We start from the raw sequence: 19540 nt of genomic DNA, 5'->3' as shown, positions 1-19540 counted from the left end.
GGGCAGCCCATATTAGCATCCTGTGGCCAGTGGCTGACCCGCTCTCTCACCAGTCCCTCAGCTGGAACCTGGGGCCCTAAACTGTCAGGCTGGGCAATACAGAATGGTGGTCTTTTCCCAGCTTAGTCTGCGGCAGGAACACAGCTGGTCTAGGAGATTTCAAGTTACTCATTCATTCATTCGATAAACATGAAAGTCAAATAGAAAATAAGAAACCCTCTGCCTATGATCAAAGCCTCTGAAAATAACACATTTCAATTTTCTTTGTAATTGAATGCAGCACGTTAGGGAGAAGAGGCTTTCATAAAAACAAGCGCTTTTTCTTAGCGGTGGACAAGCAGGTAGGCTCTGCAGACTACCTTTCTCCCACAATCTGACAGTTAAGGGCACAGTTTAAGGTCGTTTCATGCCCCACCCCGTTGTCCCTGTCCCACTGGGAGCATAGTTAGAAGCAGAGGGTAGCGTGGGGGAAACACAGCTGCAAATGTCATGCAACAGCGCACACTTAAAAATTACTAAAATGAGCATCTCTGGTGCCGACTGCACTGTGTTAAAGACAGAGGAAGTCACTGACAGGTAATATGATAAGGATAATATTTTCTGAGTGCCTATCATGTGTTAGACTCTGTATTCGATGCTTCATATGCGTGATCTCTAATCCTCAACAAAGCCTGGGAAGAAGGTATTGACCATCTAACAGATAGAATGGAAGCTCAGAAAGGTTAAATAACTTAGCCAAGATTTTTTCCTTCCCAACTAGCCTAAGTAGAAATCTATTCAATCAGAATTTGAGATCTGCTACTTAGCACTTCCCCAAGCCCTCCTTTTAGATGCCCAGTCTGTCTCTTGCTTTATTTTTCCCATTAGCTGTAGTCTGTATACTCTGGCTGGCTGGCTCAATAGAGCAAACTGATTAATAAAGCCCAGGTACATCTAGGGCAGTCTCCTTAATGCCACTCTGTTCCAATTCAATCCAATCACTATTAACCAGTACTCTATGATGTAACATAAGAGGCACATTGCCACCTACCTGGAAGGCAAAGCTGCACTCCCATTCAAAACTGTCCTGCCCTGACTCCAGGAAACTAGACGGCAGAAGGTGGAAAGCTCTTGGCAAACATATTCACCACCACTGATGAAAACAACTCAGAATACAGAATCTTTATAAAGGGAGGTCATCACATCATCATCATGTTTCCTGACCTGCTCATTCAAATACTGCCTCTCTGTAACTGCTGCTCCTGCCCACTTTGTCCTCTTCCTGTTGCCCTGGTCTTGCTGTCAGCCAGTTTGTCATCTTTTATGCTCTCACCAGCACAACCACCATATACTTCCAAGCCTCAACTTTCCCCTTATACAGGGGAGAACGGATCCTGAGACTCCATCACCCATACATAATGTGAGGGAAAAGTGTGTTTTGTGTGTGAGTATGTAGGTATCTACTAGGAGGAGAATACAATTTTGCAGGACTGTAACAACTAGAGCACAGGGAAAGGCAGGCCTAGGAGCCTTTTTAAAAGACTGTTTCATACCACCTGACTGCTGAAAGAGCAGTCCAGTCTTGCCGTACGTGGCATTTAAATATTACTCAACCACAGCTACGACATGTATTCAAAGTGAAAGTAGTGTATTCACAGAGGCACTATCCATCCACAGACATCTGAAGTGGTTTTTCTTTTCCGTAATCATTAAAGATTGAAGAAACTGCTGGTTTTTAAATACCGTCACAATACAATGAATTAATAAAGAATGAGTACTGAATTCGTTTTGCTTAGCTATGAACCTTCTAAGAAGTTATGCAAAGCCTACCCCCCAAAATTAACTTCACTCTTTAGGCAAAACCATAACACTTTATACCTTCCACTAGCGCTTGCCTGTTTCTAGAAATAAGTCCTATGTTATTTTATAGGTAGATAAGGTAACTCAAAATCCTATGTATTTTTCTTGAATTTATTTGAGATTACTGAAGACTCTGAGAAAGTTATTACATGTCTCAAAGGTTCAAAAAAGAAACAACTGAAAATTATGTAGAATATACTGTGAGAGTCTCAAACCGAGGACATTAAAGAATATGTTGCTTTAGCATCCTTTCCCAGCCATATCTAGGAAAGATAGTGGATACAGTATTTGGACTTAATTTCAAAATTAACACTGAAAGATCAAGCTAGCAAAGGTTGTCATGGAAAATTATCTTCCGGTTTTTCTGGAAAACTTTCAGAACTCCTCCTTTCTGTCTGGGAAATACCACTTCCTATTAGGAGGGGTTTGCTCCTTCACAAATAAGCTTCCTCTAGGTGAGTCCTGATTCCAGAGTACTGCCTTGGGCTTTCCCTGCTTGCATTTCTCTCGGAGCCTTCTGCAGGAACAGGAAGAGGAGATAAGGTAGAATAACACGAGCAGCACAGAGAAGATGGAAATTTTTTCAATCTCTCTGAGGATGGGTGAAACAAAAACTTGATAGCAGCAAAATGTTACTGGTTAGGTGGAGGGGGAAAGGGTACCCAAACGAAGGAAAAGCTATCACAAGCGGCATGCCAGAGAGTGTGGAAAGTAAGACCTCTGGAAAGCATAGGGAAGAGTGTCTATTTTGAAAACTGGCAAACTCTAGAGTCTGATTCCTTAAAAAAAAAAAGTCCAACTTCCTAAACACTCTAAAACATCGATAAGCTGATGATGAATAAACTGACCATCACTATCTTCATGACATATAACTAGACAACACTAACGCGGATAGACAAAGGTTATACATAAACTATATGAATTAACCAATAATGAATACTGTCGATCATCTTATCATCATAGGGATAAGTGATCTGGATAGGGAAAGGGGGATGGGGATGGAATATTAAGATAGATTAACAAGAAGGAATTCATTCCTTTTCTTGGAGAAGGCTTTCTAGAGGAGGTTAGATTCCAGACTCTGGACGAATAGCAACAGGAGCTTAGCAGAACAGCTCAGAGGGGGAGTGAACCGATTATATGAATGGGGCATTGAGTAAGGGAGCCTGGAAGAAGAAAGGGGGACCGTCAGGGGGAACAGGGCCGGTTCAGGGTGCCCTAGTTAAGGTCTCCAACGTGGAGAAAGGCTGGGTGGGGGCAAAGGAAGGCAAAAAGAAAAAGCACAGTAGTTTCTTCACTTATCTCGGGAGGACTAGGGTTTACACCACCTGGAAAAGCTGACCAACAGGCTTGCCCTGGGTGTGATTTTCCAGAGGAGTGGGCCCTTGCTGGAAGAACGCAGCGCCCTGTTCCCTCAATTCCTGTCTGGGTAGCTGGGGTCACAGCTGGAGGCGCAGAGATGTCTAAGGCCGGTGTCTCTTGGGTGCTGCGTGGGTTACGGGGCTGAGGCTCAGCGGCGGGACGGGCACTTAGCGACAAGCAGGCGGCGGCGGCAGCAGCTGTGCGTGCGAACCCCGGGACTTACCTTACTGTCATCCATCTCGGCAGACAGGCCGGCCCGGCCGGGCGCTCCCTCCCCCGGCCCTCCCCCGGCTCAGCCGGCCTGGCCCGGCCCGGCCCCAGCCCCGGGGGAAGAACGGGATAAGGTTCTGACTGCCTCCTCCTCTCGCCTAACAGTTCGCTCCCTTGATGCCACAGTCACGGGGACGAGGGACCAGTTCAGGGATGGCAGAGCGGACCCTGGAGGCGGCGCAGAACGCCTCCTTTCGCTGCAGCTGCCTCCTCCTCCCCCTCCATGACACGCTCCGGCTGTGTTTACAAACGCCCTGCAGAGAGGCCCGGACCGGAGAGAGGGCGGCAGCGCGGCGCGCGGATTGGCCGCTTCGGCCGCCGTAGCACCGCGGCATTCTGGGGATTGTAGCTCTCGTTACCGCGGTCTCTGCGCAGCGAACCAAAAAGGAAACTACAATGTCCACAGAGCCTCAGAAAGGCGTCCGTTTTCCTGACGGCGAGCGCTACGCAGGAGGAGCCGAAACTACGTTTCCCACAATGTTTTGGTCCCTGGGTTTCAGCGGTCTGGGCGTGGGGAGGGGACCCTAGGAGCCCCGCAGAGGCGGACCTGAAGGAGGGGCCCTGGGAGCAGGCCCTCCTCATAGACACCGAGGAAACCCTGAAGGTTGTTTATTTTAAAAATTCAACCCCCCCCAAACAAAACAAAACAAACAAACAAAACACCTAAGAATGCACAATGGTGCAGCTGCTTCTGGAAACCATTTGACAGTTCCTCCCGATATTAGACAGAGTTAACATATGGCCGGCAATCCCACCGGAAATGACACCGTGTGTCCCCACGAAAACTTGTGCAGTAAAGTTCTGTCCTAAAGGCGTTATTCTTAGTGGTCAAAAAGTGGAAACAACCCAAGTGTTCAACAGTGGATGAATGGCTGGCCAATTGTGGTATTTATATTCAAAGGAGTATTATTCCTCAATGAAAAGGTATGAGGTACTGATACATGCTGCAATGTGGATGCGCGCGGATGAGCCTTGAAAACACACTGAGTGAAAGAAGCCAGACCCAGAAGACCACATATCGCGGATTCCATTTATAATGAAATGTCCAGAATGAGTACATTTAAAGAAACAAAAAGCTGGTGAGTGGCTGCAGGGGGCTAGGGTTGGGGAACAGCAGGGAGGGAGGGTGGCCAGGAATGGGGAGTGGTTTTTAATAGGTACTGGGTTTCTTTTGAGGTGATGAAGCTGTTCTAAAATTGATTTAGGGATGGCTGCACAACTCTGAATATACTAAAAACCACTGAATTGTATACTTTAAATGAGTGAATATTATGGTATGTGAATTACATCTCAATAGTAAATAGCAAAGAACGTCTTGGCATCCTCCTGATTTAGTAAAGTCAGTGAGCTTGTTGTTTTGGCCTGTGTTAGGCCATTGAGAATTTGACAGATCGTCTTCATTAATGTTATTCTGGAGAGCCCTTTGGCTCACTCCGTTTCAGACTCCTACAGCGCTTTGCTAAACCCTTCCAAAGTTCAAATGAGGTAGAGTTCCCAGATGTAGCAATAAATATAGAGGACACTCACATGTGAATTTCAGATAAACAAGTACCTTTTTAGTATAAGTATGTCCCATACAATACTTGAGACACACTTTTACGAAAAAAAGCATTCATTGCTTATCTGAAAGTCAGATTTAACTATGTGTCTTCTATTTTATCTGACAACTCCAAACTGAGGAAGAGTAATAATAGAAAAGCAGAATTGTCTCTGTCCGATCTGTACAACGCTTCAGAGGAACTAAAGCAGGTCAGTCCCTCAGAAGTAAAGGCCACCTAACCAGGTCATCATGTGGGGTTGCAACTTTTGGCCCAGCCAGGGTAGGGGGGCATCTGTAACCTCCAAACTGCGTTCCAGGCAGTCTCAGAGACGTCTAGCCGCATCCTCTCTGATGATCAGGGGAGCAAAGCCTGTGCTCCTTGCAGGTTCTTCTCCTCTTTCCTCACCTAATACCCCTTTTCCACGCCCAGTAAGGCCTCAGTCCTCCTCTCCAGCTATGCCCTTGCCGCTGCTAAGCCCTCCTCTTCGGGGTGGAACTGCCTTTCCCCTGGGGTTAGTCCTCTGTCACTCTGTCTGCATCCCTGTCTGCGCACAAAAGTGCGTCGGGCCCTCAGGAAAGAGGACTAAGACCTTTTGAACCAGGTGATGGAAATTTAAACACGTGCTAGGGAAGTAGTATGTACACCAACTTCAGGAGAGGGGTTTTCTCTAGGGAGGGAGAGAGAGAAATGGGATGGAGAGGGTCTTGCGGTGGTTAGGTGTAGATTTAACTTTTATTTTTTTTTAAAGAATGGTAACATTTTTATTTATTTATTTATTTTTATATTTATTTTTGGCTGTGTTGGGTCTTCGTTTCTGTGCGTGGGCTTCCTCTAGTTGCGGCGAGCAGTGGCCATTCTTCATCGCGGTGCGCTGGCCTCTTGCTATCGCGGCCTCTTTTGTTGCGGAGCACAGGCTCCAGACGCGCAGGCTCAGTAGTTGTGGCGCACGGGCTTAGTTGCTCTGCGGCATGTGGGATCTTCCCAGACCAGGGCTCGAACCCGTGACCTCTGCATTGGCAAGCAGACTCTCAACCACTGCGCCACCAGGGAAGCCCTAGATTTAACTTTTAAAGAGATGAAGCAAATATGTGAAATCTCGTGGTGGAGAGTACGGTGTATTGTTTTCTTTGTATTTCTGTACATTGAGAAACCATAAACATGCTCACTTGAGAAAGTGTGGAAATACTTTAAATTATTTACTAAAAATTTAATTTATAGAAACAAACAATCACATCATAAAATAAGACTTGGTAAAGGGAAGAAAATCTTATGAAGAAGTATTGTATAGTCATATGTTAAACATTTGCTGAGAAGTACCCAGGATTGGTAACAAAGGGGTGAGGAAGAACAGAAGAAAAGTATTTGCTTCTGTAAATTTAAATCCTCAAGGAGCCTATAATCCAGGAAGGAGAAATTCACACATACAGGAGACTAAGAACAATCACTAAACGATACAGACCAGGTGTAATATCTATGTGCTAAGTTGTTCAGAGTGGGTAGGGAGAGCCAAGCATCAGGCTGATTCATGGGAAAGGAAAAGTGAACACAGTAATTTTTTTTTTAAAGGAGTGGGAGGAAGCTTGGATGAAGAATGTAATCTCAGGGTCCTGGACATATTTTGTATCCATGGTTTTCAATCTTTTCTTCCTATATTGCCTTCTCGAAGGGAACCTCCAAAGCATTCAGTTCCTTTAAAAAAATGCATATAATTGTCTCCTCCCTCCCCTCCCCACCTTTCCTCCCCAGCACACACAAACATGTTTCATGTGCTCTCAGACACCCCACATAGAGGCACTGTTGGCCTGTGATGCGTCAAGTCTGCTGTTGCTGTGGAGTTTCTTGTAGTGAATTCCTAAGCAGCATGGCACACACCCACTCCTACTTGATCTGCATGCCTTCCATGCCCTCATCTCTCTCTTTCTCCTGCTCCCCTTACTGCTTGGCTAAAAGAGCACAGGTGTCTAAACAGAGCCAAGATGATCATGTTACTCCCTGGGCCACATGGGTCTGCTTGGCACTAGCCCCTGGGGAACATCAGAGAGAAAGGAAGCTCATTAAAATAGCTTGTTAGGCTCCAGCTGGCTTTCCATTAAGTTTGACACATAAGAGTCAAAGAATTTAAAAATTATCCAGCCCTTTCCAAACGTTCAATGGAAATGAAAATTGGTTGATTCAATTCTGCCATGCAAATTTGTGCTAGACTCATCTCCAATCTAGAAATAGCAATAATGAACAACAAAACCTTCCAAGAAAGAAACAAAGGTGGCCGTGAAATCAACCATGGTAACTTCTGACCCACCTTAACGCACACCATACATTTGGGGAAGAAGGTATCCCAGAGTCACCCCAGAAGTGACCCGTCGGTACTTCTCTGTCCCTGACTGTCTTCTCAAAGAGTTGATCATCTGTGGCTGAGTGATAAAGATTTTTAAAACACAGCATGGTTGTACAGTGAATTTGTGGATAGTCCCGATTATGACACAGAGACGGGGAAAGAAAAAGAGGAAAACTATTCAAAGAAAAACAAACAAACCACTGATTGAAGAGAGGTAGGGGGTGGCATAAGATTAAGAGAGGAGGGTAAGGGAACAAAAATTAACCTTATTTAGAAACCACAAACAAGGGGAACAGTACAATATTCTACATTCAGGAATGCCATGGCTACATTGATATGTAAATCTGGCACTAGAACAACAGAGTATTATTGCCGCTGATATGGTAATCTTCAGAGGTACAGAGAAAAAGTGGGTGGGTCATGTGAAATTCATGAAATGCTTGAGGTGAACTCACTGTTGAAGTATTAGTCCTGTTTTGTTTTGTGTGTGTGTTTTTTCCAACGTACTTTATAGATAAGTATTCCTCTGTCCTTTTTTTCCGAAAAGTTTAGCTTATTGTCATGAGGCTATAAAATATTCCATCTCAAAAGTCTGGTTCTGTTCTAAAGGCATTTTGCAAAATGCTCCCCCCCCCACCTTTGCCTACACGGACAAATATGCCTACATTTGCATACAGCACAGTACCTATTTACTGTGCATTGGCTAGAAAGTTCAGAAGCAAGAGCCTAAAGGAACATTTTCAGAATGAGCACATAATTCAGCCTCCAGCTTGTCAGCAGGAGCAAAAGAAATAAATGATGCCACAAAGGACTGAAACAGTCTGTTGCCGAGGAAGGAAAAAGATCCGATCAGCATAAAAATAAGGAAGAGAAAATGAGGCTCAAGGAACCAAAACCTTCCACGTTCAAACTTTCCCTTACCTCTTCCCCTTCACCAACGTACTGAAAGTGTCACCTCCAGCTCAGCAACAGCTTTTCTCAGTATCCTCCCAGCTACCGTTTCTACTGAAAATACTAAGCCTTATGTACCTCACACTGTAGGAAAGAATGAAGTGTGCCCTTGTTTAAGGAAAAAAATGGGAAATTATTTGGCCAATAAGCAACTGTTTAAAACTAAACCACCCTTTATAAGAGATGGCTTGCTAAGCATCACTATTAGTCATTTACACTTTAGTATGAATGTGCTTTTTTTTTTTCCTCCTTGTATTTGCTACCTGACGATTAGGTTTAGGTTTGGGAGAAAAGAGGAATACACATATGTGTTTGAAGGACAGGTGTTCTAAGAAGGGGAGAGATCTGTGTAGATCTGATTGCTGTGCGGGAGCTTTGAGCATTTAAAGAGCAGCCCAGTAAACAGTGGATGCCCATGAAGGTTAGGGCAGGGGAGACAGGAGACAGATGAAGAACCAACAAGTGACCAGGTACCGTCTTTCACAATTCTCCTGAGGGTTTACCCAACAGACACACGTAAGACAGGCACATTTATTCTACTGACTCAGACCTGAAGAAGCTTAAACTTACCATGGCACTTGTGATGGAGGAAGTAAAAAAAACTCAGCCTGCATGTTTGCTTAGGAACATTTTTTTTCAAAAACCAGCTTCCTTTCATCAAAGTTCACTTTTGAGGTTTTTTCCAGTGTAAGTTTTGGTAAACCCAGAGTTGTTTGCTGAATGGAAATCTGACAGGGCTCATCTTCCAGATCTTACATTGTTAAGGAACAGAAGACTGGAATCCTGGGTTATGCAGGAGAAAGCATGGTTTTGGTACCTGTGACTTCAGGAGAGCAGCAGGGGACCTATTTCTTATTTTATGAATAGCCTTAACGCCTCCAAATTTTGCTTCAATATTCACCATTTCTAAGAAGAAAAATGCAACCTAAAATTTACTGTTGGGACTCTATCAGACTTACTTACAACCGTCAAGATGTTTTCAGAAAGCTCCAAACAATATTTATGAGAATTTAAGTGTTAATATTTCCTGTCTCTAGGTGTTATCTACTGCTAGATGTAAACACCTTTGACTCTTTCTGGCATTACTTTTAATATTATGGATATTCTGATTTTTCTATTTGGTATCACATATCTTCGTCTATTTTTTGACTTGTTTACATATTTAAGAATTTTTACAGCATATTTTCAATTCCCTTAAAGGCTTCCTCGTCTGCATAAGAAGCCTTCCATTCCAGATATATCTTTAAACCATTTTGCTTTACATTAGAATTGTTTCCAAAAACATTTAAGCCTGAATATGGTTAATGTCAGGCTTCTTTGGTCAGTACAATGGTACTTGAATGGTATAGCGCCTCATATTTTGTGAGATAAAATATAATATTAGTAGTAGTAATACCACTCAGTTTCCAAAAATGTTTGCATGAAATTTATCACATAGGAATTAAAGGATTGCCACATGGAATGTGACCGATTGTGCTAAGGGTATTTTTGTCACCAACAGCAGTCCTGTGGCAGAACAGCATGGTTATCCTTAAAAGTTAGATAGCATCGTTCTGCTGAACAGCCAACTCTGTCTCTGTCATTCATAAATGTGTCCAAGTCATTAAAGATTTTTTTTTCTGCTTGCTATGTGAAATAGTTCTTTAAAAATATGTATTATAGGGCTTCCCTGGTGGCGCAGTGGTTGAGGGTCCGCCTGCCGATGCAGGGGACACGGGTTCGTGCTCCGGTCCGGGAAGATCCCACATGCCGCGGAGCGGGTGGGCCCGTGAGCCACGGCCGCACCTGCGCGTCCAGAGCCTGCGCTCCGCAACGGGAGAGGCCACAGCGGTGAGAGGCCCGCGTAACGCAAGAAAAAAAAAAAAAAAGTATTATAAACGTATCTCAAACAAGTTTCACAGGACATCCTTTTTTTTTTTTTTTTTTTTTTTTTTTTAGCGGTACGCGGGCCTCTCACCGCTGTGGCCTCTCCCGTTGCGGAGCACAGGCTCCGGACGCGCAGGCTCAGCGGCCATGGCTCACGGGCCCCGCCGCTCCGCGGCACGTGGGATCTTCCCGGACCGGGGCAGGAACCCGCGTCCCCTGCCTTGCCAGGTGGATTCCCAACCACTGCGCCACCAGGGAAGCCCCACAGGACATCCTTTGATGCTTGGAAACAAGCCATGGTGATTGTGCCCTCACTGTTTCTGGTCTTTAGAGAGTCACACCGTGCTATTGCTCAGCTGTCACATATCCAAATGAAATATACTGCTTTAAAAAGTCTTTCCCCCCGCCTGAGCCCTATCAAGTTTTGCAGTGGACTTTTCTGAGTGGTTTCTGACACCATCACCTCTCTTTCCAGGGACAGTCACACAACTGCCTCAGTACCATCTCCCATGGGTGTGGATGTGTGTGGAGCAACCACGGTTCTGCTTGTCTGTGTTTTAATCTGAGTGAAAGAATTATTCTCTTTTCATTCCTGTTCCAGACTTTTTGCTGCCCAACATTTTCTGGGGCCTTCTACTAGAAATTTCAGGGGATGGATTAACCACAGCGATCTACAGGAACTTTGTATAAGCATATACATATTTTCCACGCAATTACTAAGCTCTTTGTGCCTTTCATCTTTTCCCTTTAAGTCAGATCTTTAAACAGCCACTCTGTCCCCCTAACAAGATAAACCGTATTATCAGAACTGAGAGTTTATACGACTAGCTAATTTTGTTACAGGGCTCATTTTAGAGTGCAGTGTAGGCATGTAAGCGTCTAGTTTGTTGCTGCACCTCTCCCGACACACCTGCTGCTCTCACGATTATGAGATCCAAAACACGTGTCGCAGCCCTCTCCTTCCACTTTCTACCAGGCGTACATACATGTCATTTCGAATTTTACAGATTCACTTTACATTTCAGCTCTAGTCTCTAGATGTTTTTCGAAACCAGAAAAGAAAGTCATTTTGTCTTAAGTGATGCTGCCTGCCTCAGACAAGCCTCTCGCATGGTACCATGGCCAGTTCAGGATGGCCTTGCGCTGGCTGATGCACACGTCATGAGAGGTTGTGCAAGAAATGTCCCTTTTGCCTCAGTGTCTGGCACCTCTGACATCACCGTGGACCCTCTGACCCTCTCCTCTGTGCCTCACCCTTTCCCTTTTTTCACACGGTTCTTGCTTGTGCTCTGTTCTTCTTGTTGTCTTGTGTTTTCAGACAGCAAGTCCTGGGAGGTGGTTATCCTTTCCCTAAACCTGGAGGATTTTCTCCAGTTTGTTTTGTCTTAGAAAACTTCAGGCCTTCTGCCGTGTTTCGCTTTGATAGCCTCCTTTCCCACTCAGCATGGAATGTGTCTGTTGATCAGCTCTGTTCTGGCTGCTGCACGTGAGACTCAAATAGAGGCCAGCTCCCTTCCTGCTCGTCACAGCTTCCAGAGAGGATCACACCTCCCCTTCCCCTAGCCTCCCATGTCCCCCGCAGGGTCCCAGAGGTAAGGGGGGAGTGGTCCTGGCTGCACTTGCCCGGTTTCCTGCCCTACAGTTGTGTTTCCTCCTCACTTCCCATCCCTTCTCTCATGCGTGCTCCTTTTCTCCCTTGTTGCTACTCCTAAATCAAGATGCACTTCTCTCATCCCCTCTGAAGCAGCGCTTGACACCCTCGCCAGCTCTGCCCTCCTTCCAGCCAAGCGAAATGCTAAGGTACCCGCACTGCTATTCTCTTGTTTCCACAGGTGCTATTGCCAAGCTTAGAAGAGGCAGTTTCTTGTGGGAGTGGAGGCTGGTGATGGAATCCCTCGGGGGGGCTGCCTCCCCAGATTTCCCTCTTTAATGTTTCCAGCAAACAGGTGGTCACTCTACTGGTAGTAAATTCCTGGGTATTTCTACCCAACACCCCATAAACAAAATGGCAATGTTATTGGACATGTCATACAACCAGGCTTATTGAATAATGTCCCCATTAATCAATTTGCCAAAGAAAGCAGGTTGTTATCTCAGCTTGTTCGGAGGGAGGCTAGCTATGGGAAGGAAGAAGAACTCAGGCATCAGGCTTACAAGTACGCAGTCAAGATTTAAATGATACCTAATCGGTGACTTGGTGCGCTGTGAAGCGAATCTTTCCCTACGCAGAACTGCACTGGCAGTACAGTTGATTCTCTCGTAATTGTTACAGGAACCTCACTAGAGTGACTCAGGGACAGCCTGTTGCCCTGGGACTGAAGTAGCGAGGAGATAGAGCCCAAGAGAGATGCAAGTTTTACCAGATTTGTTTCAATATTAAGAAATGTTGTACTACAAAGAAATCCTTCGGCTGGAGGATAACTGATTCACTTTTTGATCCATCCATTCATTCATAAAACACCTTGAGCAGCTCCTTCTCCCCAGGCATTGTGCTGTATGCAGAGGCAGGGTCTCTGTTCTCAGGGAGCTTACACACTGATGGGGGATTCACGGGCATACCTCTCTTAAGTATGCGCAGGATAGTGTGTAAAGTGTGATAATAAAGCTACACGTAAAATACAGAGGGGATCTAGGGGAAGTCTTTCCTGAAGGGCTGATTTCTGTGCCAGGTCTCAAGGGATGAGTACAAGTTTTTCAAGCAGGCAAGAAAAGAAATGTTTTCAAAGGCAGCCTGGTGTGAAATTACAATGGGAAACCGCAAATAATTTGGTTTGGGTGTAACACAGGCAACTCAGGAGATGAGAAGAGCAGCATCGAGAGCTAAGGCCAAAGACATACACAGGAGCTAGATGATGAAGTGCATTGAATTCAAGAGGGGACTTAATTTGAAGCTGCTTGGGAGCCACTGAGAGTTTAAGCAGGAGAGTAACAATTAAATCTGGGGGAACTTGGCTCTTTCACATGCAGTTGGCAGCTCCTCAATAACTTTTCCTTTATTTGTAATGTTTTATTATATTATGGCATGCTTGTAATATACGTATGCTATACAATGGTATGGTATATGGGATTTACCATTGTAGTCTAAGGGCCTGGCGTCTAGTACGCTCTTACTGATACCTGATGACTGATACAGTTTCTGACATAGTCTCTGACCCTTGCTTAGATGTCGGTGGTAGCGGCAGGTGGTACCGGCTCCACCTCTGGGCTCCCTTTCCCTCCAGGCTCTTTCTATCACCCACAAGCAACAAGTGACAGAAGAATGGTTGGGATGTCTCCATGGGGGTGCATTGCTGCTGCATGACGGTGCCCAATACATATTCCAGAAATTATCTTAATCCCTCCGTCATCCAGAATTTTCATTCAACCAATTGTGACATCTCTGGGAAAGGACATTAAGTGTCAAAAGGTTAGTGAGACGTGGAACTCACTCTGGAGTGAGCTTTTATTTTCAACTTTCTTGAACTATGTCCCTTTTGCAAGGTGACAGACTAAAATTTCTCAGTGCCCTTCATTTTCCCCACGCCATGCCTGTAACAAATATCACCAAGAAGAGATGGATGGGCAGATGGAGTGAATGTTAGACAAAGAGACTGAATTTAGGATCTTCCATTTATTCAATAAAATTGAAAATATGTTATTTAAGAGAGATAAAAAAAACCCTCAATGTTGTCTACAGAAACTTTCCTTAAACAGATAGAATTTCTCTTTTTGATTTGTAAAAGTAACAACAACAACAATAAAAAAAACGGTACTTTTTATTTCAGAAGTAATATGTGCCCATGGTAAAACATTCCAACAGCAAAGAGGTTCATAAAGTAAAACCTCCGGACTCACTCTCCAGAGTTAACCACTGTATGACCTTCCAGAAATGTTGGACACACTACAAGGAGTATGGGTATCTCCCTCTCATTTTTTTTTTTTTTTGTTTCTTTGTTTTGCGATACGCGGGCCTTTAACTGCTGTGGCCTCTTCCGTTGCGGAGCACAGGTTTCGGACACGCAGGCTCAGCGGCCATGGCTCACGGGCCCCGCCGCTCCGCGGCATGTGGGATCTTCCCGGACTGGGGCACGAACCCGTGTCCCCTGCATCGGCAGGCGGACTCTCAACCACTGCGCCACCAGGGAAGCCCTTTCCTTTCTTTCAGAATCTACTATTTGTTTTGCTTTTTATTTTGGCTAGCTAAACAATTCAAAAATATTCACACAACTTTGGTTTTACATCTTTTGATTCTTGTTTAACTTTATCTATAGGACAGATTCCTAGAAGGAGACCCTCTGGATGAAGTACATACACCCTTGAATTTTGGCAGATATTGCCAAGCTTTCCTCCAAAAGAGTTACAAAATATATATTTCCACCAGTAGTGTATGTTTCCCTAGTTGCCAGACAGCATGGTTTGTTACCAAACTTTTAAAGCTTGGTATGTTAAAAATGGTATCTGGGGCTTCCCTGGTGGCGCAGTGGTTGAGAGTCCGCCTGCCGATGCAGGGGACACGGGTTCGTGCCCCGGTCTGGGAAGATCCCACATGCCGCAGAGCGGCTAGGTCCGTGAGCCATGGCCGCTGAGCCTGCGTGTCTGGAGCCTGTGCTCCGCAAGGGGAGAGGCCACAACAGTGAGAGGCCCGCCTACCGCAAAATAAAATAAAATAAAATAAAATAAATAAAAATGGTATCTGGTTGATATTTCAATTTGCACTTACTGAATTAGCAGTGAGATGGGGTATTCTTTGCATATGTGGTGGGGATTTCTTTTTTTTTTTTTTCTGAACTACCAGTTCATATTCTTTGCTCATTCTTTTATAGGTGGTTGGTTTTTTTCTTACAGATTTCTAAAAGCTCCATATATATTAAAGGAATTAGGGCTCTTATCATATATGTTAACCATTTTTTGCCCAGATTGTTGTCTTTGACTTTGTTGATTGTATTTTTTATTCAGAAAATTCCATTTTTCAGTAGTCATATGTATCAATCTTTTCTTTATGACTTCTGGATTTTATGTCATACTTAGGAAAAGCTTTCTCCATGACAAGATTATACAAAGATTCATTGTTTTATCCTAGTACTTCTATAATTTCATTTTTGTATTTAAGTCTTTTGTCCACCTTGGATTTATTTTTGTTGTTCAGAGAAAAATAGAGCTCTGCTTTTATTTATTTTTTCTAAAAGACTAGACATTTATCCCAACACTGTTTACTGAATATTTTTCCTACTGATTTGGAATGCTCCTTTTTATCATAAACTTACTTTGTTTGCACTTGAGTCCATATCTGGACTGTCTACCTTTCCCCATTGACCTGCCTATTTCAGCACTATACTGTTAATTAGTGTGGCTTTAGAATGCATTTAAAAAATCTGTTGGCTTTGGGCTTCCCTGGTGGTGCAGTGGTTAAGAATTTGCCTGCCAATGTAGGGGACATGGGTTCGAGCCCTGGTCCGCGAAGATCCCACATGCTGTGGAGCAGCTAAGCCCGTGAGCCACAACTACTGAAGCCCGTGCACCCAGAGCCCATGCTCTGCAACAAGAGAAACCACCGTAATGAGAAGCCTGCACACGGCAACGAAGAGTAGCCCCCGCTCGCGGCAACTAGAGAAAACCCACACGCAGCAACGAAGACCCAACACAGCCAAAAATAAATATATAAAAATAAATAAATAAAAATTAAAAAATCTATTGGCTTTAAGGCAGTGGAAATACTCTACATGATATTATAATGATGGATATATGTCATTATACATTTTCCAAACTTGTGTAAAGGTGAACCCTAAGGTAAAGTGTGGATGTTGAGTGATTATGATGTGTCAATGTAGGTTCATCCCTGGTTAAAAAAAGAACCGTTCCAATGAGCAATGTTGATAATGGGGGAGGCTATGCATGAGTGGACACATGGATATATAGGAAATCTCTGTACCTCCCTTTCAGGTTATAAACCTAAAGCTGCTCTAGAAAAACAAAATCTTTTTAAAAATAAAATAAAAGAATTTTAAAACTAGTAGCACTGGGCTTCCCTGGTGGCGCAGTGGTTGAGAGTCCGCCTGCCGATGCAGGGGACATGGGTTCGTGCCCCGGTCCGGGAGGATCCCACATGCCGCGGAACAGCTGGGCCCGTGAGCCATGGCCGCTGAGCCTGCGCGTCCAGAGCCTGTGCTCCGCAACGGGAGAGGCCACAGCAGTGAGAGGCCCTCATACCGCAAAACCAAAACAAAACAAACAAAAACTAATAGCACTAATTTCCCTTCATCACTCTACTCTCATTCTTTTTTAAACAATTTTATTGAAGTATAGTTGATTTACAATGTTGTGTTAATTTCTTCTGTATAGCAAAGGGACTCAGTTATACACATACATACATATACAATCTTTTTCAAATTCTTTTCCATTACGGTTTGTCACAGGACATTGAATATAGTTCCCTGTACTGTAGGACCTTGTTGTTTATCCATCCTATATATAACAGTTTGCCTCTGCTAATCCCAAACTCCCAATCCTTCCCTCCCCTCCCCACCTCCCCCTTGGCAAACACAATTCTGTCCTCTATTATCTGTGAGTCTGTTTCTGTTTTGTAGATATGTTGATTTGTATCATATTTATTTATTTATTTTTAAAGTTTTTTTTTTAATGATATGGACCATTTTAAAGTCTTTATTGAACTTGTTATAACATTGCTTCTGTTCTATGTTTTTTGGCTCCTTGGCCACGAGGCATGTGGGATCCCATCTCCCCAACCAGGGATTGAACCTGCACTCCCTGCATTGGAAGGCAAAGTCCCAACCACTGCACCGCCAGAGAAGTGTTTACTCAGTCACTATACTGAACCCTTTAAAATGCACAGAAACAGGGAATGCTTATTGAAAGCCGAAAACACTAGGCCTGTGCTAGAGTGTAGGTAAAGAAAGTTCATGTTCATCCTACCTCTTCTCCCACAATCCCAATAAGGGCAGGATCCCAGAATAAGTCTTTACTATCTTTTCCTCCATACCAGGTGTCTCCCATCTATGTATTTAGAGATGTAACTTTTCAGTCTTGGAAAAAGAGAGATTTGCCAAAAGCATTAAGGATGCATTTGGAATCTTAGTAACTGTAGTCACGGTGGCTGAATTCTAACCCATATGTGGTTTACCAGAGAGGGTACATCTTCCCTCTATCTGTGCCTCCTCCTCCTTGAAGTCCACAGGCATTCTGAAGGTCTCTCGAAACTTCTGTGAGTCACAGGTAGAGGGTTTAAAAATGAAAAGTCAGAAAGTTTGGAAATTAAATCCATAAGGAAGGAAATGACCACTGGCTTGTTGATAAGCTCTGTCCTTCCCCATCATCATTTTCATCACCACCCCCTCCCTCTGACAAGATCTGAAAGTTCAAAGCTAGACATCACCTCTACAGAACCTGCCAAGAGAATTTCTCAGTTAAGCTCCCAACTTCTAACTCTCCGTCTTGAAGCTGCAGGTGTATTACTTTAACCACCATTCACAGAAAACCTGGGGAAACAGGAACTGACAGACTCCCTCATGAAACAGAATAATAAGGGGCTTTGACTGGTTTATGTGACCATAGAAAAGTTCAGAGCTGGTTACCTTGTGAAGACGTGGGCTCTTCCTTTGATGACCTTCTACCAGGAGGCCTTAGATAGACTTCCTGCATTGGGCTAGATGTTGGACTAAATGATCTTGAGTTGGGCTGTGTATGAGTCATGGAAAGCTTCCCCAAGGAGGTGGCAGCTGAGCCAAATCTAAAATGAGATTAAAGAGACACAAAAGGGAGAGGAGAAGAAGAGAAAGCAGCATTCCAGGTAGAGGGAAGAGTATAAACAAAGGCGTGGAGATGCGATGATACAGCATAGCAGGAGATATATACAAATAATTTAGTACAGTGTTTTCACAGTATGAAATGCCAGGTAACAGGTGGCAGGGGTGATGTTGGGGAAGTAGGGAGTAGCCAGGTCCTGGGGGTCCTGGTGTCCCATGATGAGAAGCTTGGATCTTATAAGTGTTTGAAGGGCTTTGAAGTAGATGAATGACATATGGTAACTGGGATAGCCCCATATATAAATATCATAGTGATGACCTTACCAAAAAGACTACAAGACAATTTTGAATTTAACCTAATTGGTGAAAGCTGGTGAGAATCTTGTTATTTATATGCTATGGGATCATCACACCTATATTCTAAGTTTGACAAAGGTCATCTCTATCTGGCTTCTTAAACTGGATTATGACATAGTTGGACTTACATATTGGAAAGATCATCCTGCTAGTGTTGCAGGAAATCATTTTAAGGGTATTGAGACTGAAAGAAGAGAAATAAGTTAAAGTACTTTTGGAATTGTCTGGGTGAACGATGACAGAGGCTTGAACTAGGGCTGTAGGTAGAGACAGCTGTTGAAGACAAAATCAGCAGATTTGCTAAAAGAGTTGGTTATATAATGTGGCAGCAATGAAAAGGTACCTCTCAGAATGGGTCACAATTGACTGATAACCCCAGCTTCTCTGCTCTGAAATCCATCCCTGATTCTTACTGAGGTCATGCTTCCCAAAGGCTGCTTCATGGCTGAATGTGTGTGGCGGGGTTGATGGGGGTGTTGGTTGCTAAGAAAGGCCCACTCCTGGGAGGTGTGGCAGTTCTCCGATGGACAGCTTTAGCTCCAAGATGTTCCATCAGCTTTGCTGGACTTCCTTACAACTGCACTGCAGTCTAAGATTCTTCCACTCCACCAACCTTCTCCCCTCCCTCCCTCCCTCCCTTCCTCCCTTCCTCCCTTCCTTTCTTCCTTCCTTTCCTCCCTCCCTCCCTTCCTTTCCTCCCTCCCTCCCTCCCTTCCTTTCCTCCCTTCCTTCCTTCCTTCCTTTCATCTTCCCTCCCTCCCTTCCTCCCTTCCTTCCTTCCTTCCTCCCTTCCTTCCTTCTTTCCTCCCTCCCTCCCTTCCTTTCCTCCCTCCCGCCCTCCCTTCCTTTCCTCCCTTCCTTCCTTCCTTTCATCTTCCCTCCCTCCCTTCCTCCCTTCCTTCCTTCCTTCCTCCCTTCCTTCCTTCTTTCCTTCCTCCCTCCCTTCCTTTCCTCCCTCCCTCCCTCCCTTCCTTTCCTCCCTCCCTCCCTTCCTTTCCTCCCTCCCTCCCTTCCTTTCCTCCCTCCCTCCCTCCCTTCCTTTCCTCCCTTCCTTCCTTCCTTTCATCTTCCCTCCCTCCCTTCCTTCCTCCCTTCCTTCCTTCTTTACTCCCTCCCTCCCTTGCTTCCTTCCTCCCTTCTTTCCTTCCTTTCCTCCCTCCCTCTCTCCCTCCCTTCCTTCCTTCCTTCTTTCCCTTATCCTCCCTTCCTTCTTTCCTTTATCCTCCCTCCCTCCCTTCCTTCCTTCCTCCCTCCCTTCCTTCCTCCCTTCCTTTCCTTCC

At 44.5% G+C, this 19540-nt stretch overlaps 1 protein-coding gene across 2 annotated transcripts in view; it reads right to left on the bottom strand.

Moving 5' to 3' along the window:
* The window catches only part of CREBL2 (cAMP responsive element binding protein like 2), a 30654-nt gene extending 26912 nt beyond the window's left edge, over positions 1 to 3742 (bottom strand). For both annotated transcript variants that reach the window (XM_060113092.1, XM_060113091.1), the window contains exon 1: positions 3425 to 3742. In XM_060113092.1, coding sequence (XP_059969075.1) covers positions 3425 to 3439 — 15 coding nt within the window. In that variant the 5' untranslated portion in view covers positions 3440 to 3742. The remainder of the gene's footprint in view (positions 1 to 3424) is intronic.
* Between the last annotated feature and the right edge of the window lie 15798 nt (positions 3743 to 19540).

Source organism: Mesoplodon densirostris, chromosome 11, assembly GCF_025265405.1.
Source record: "Mesoplodon densirostris isolate mMesDen1 chromosome 11, mMesDen1 primary haplotype, whole genome shotgun sequence".
NCBI lineage: Eukaryota > Metazoa > Chordata > Mammalia > Artiodactyla > Ziphiidae > Mesoplodon > Mesoplodon densirostris.
The sequence above is the reverse complement of the archived record's forward strand: the minus strand, read 5'-3'. Positions and strand labels throughout refer to the sequence as shown.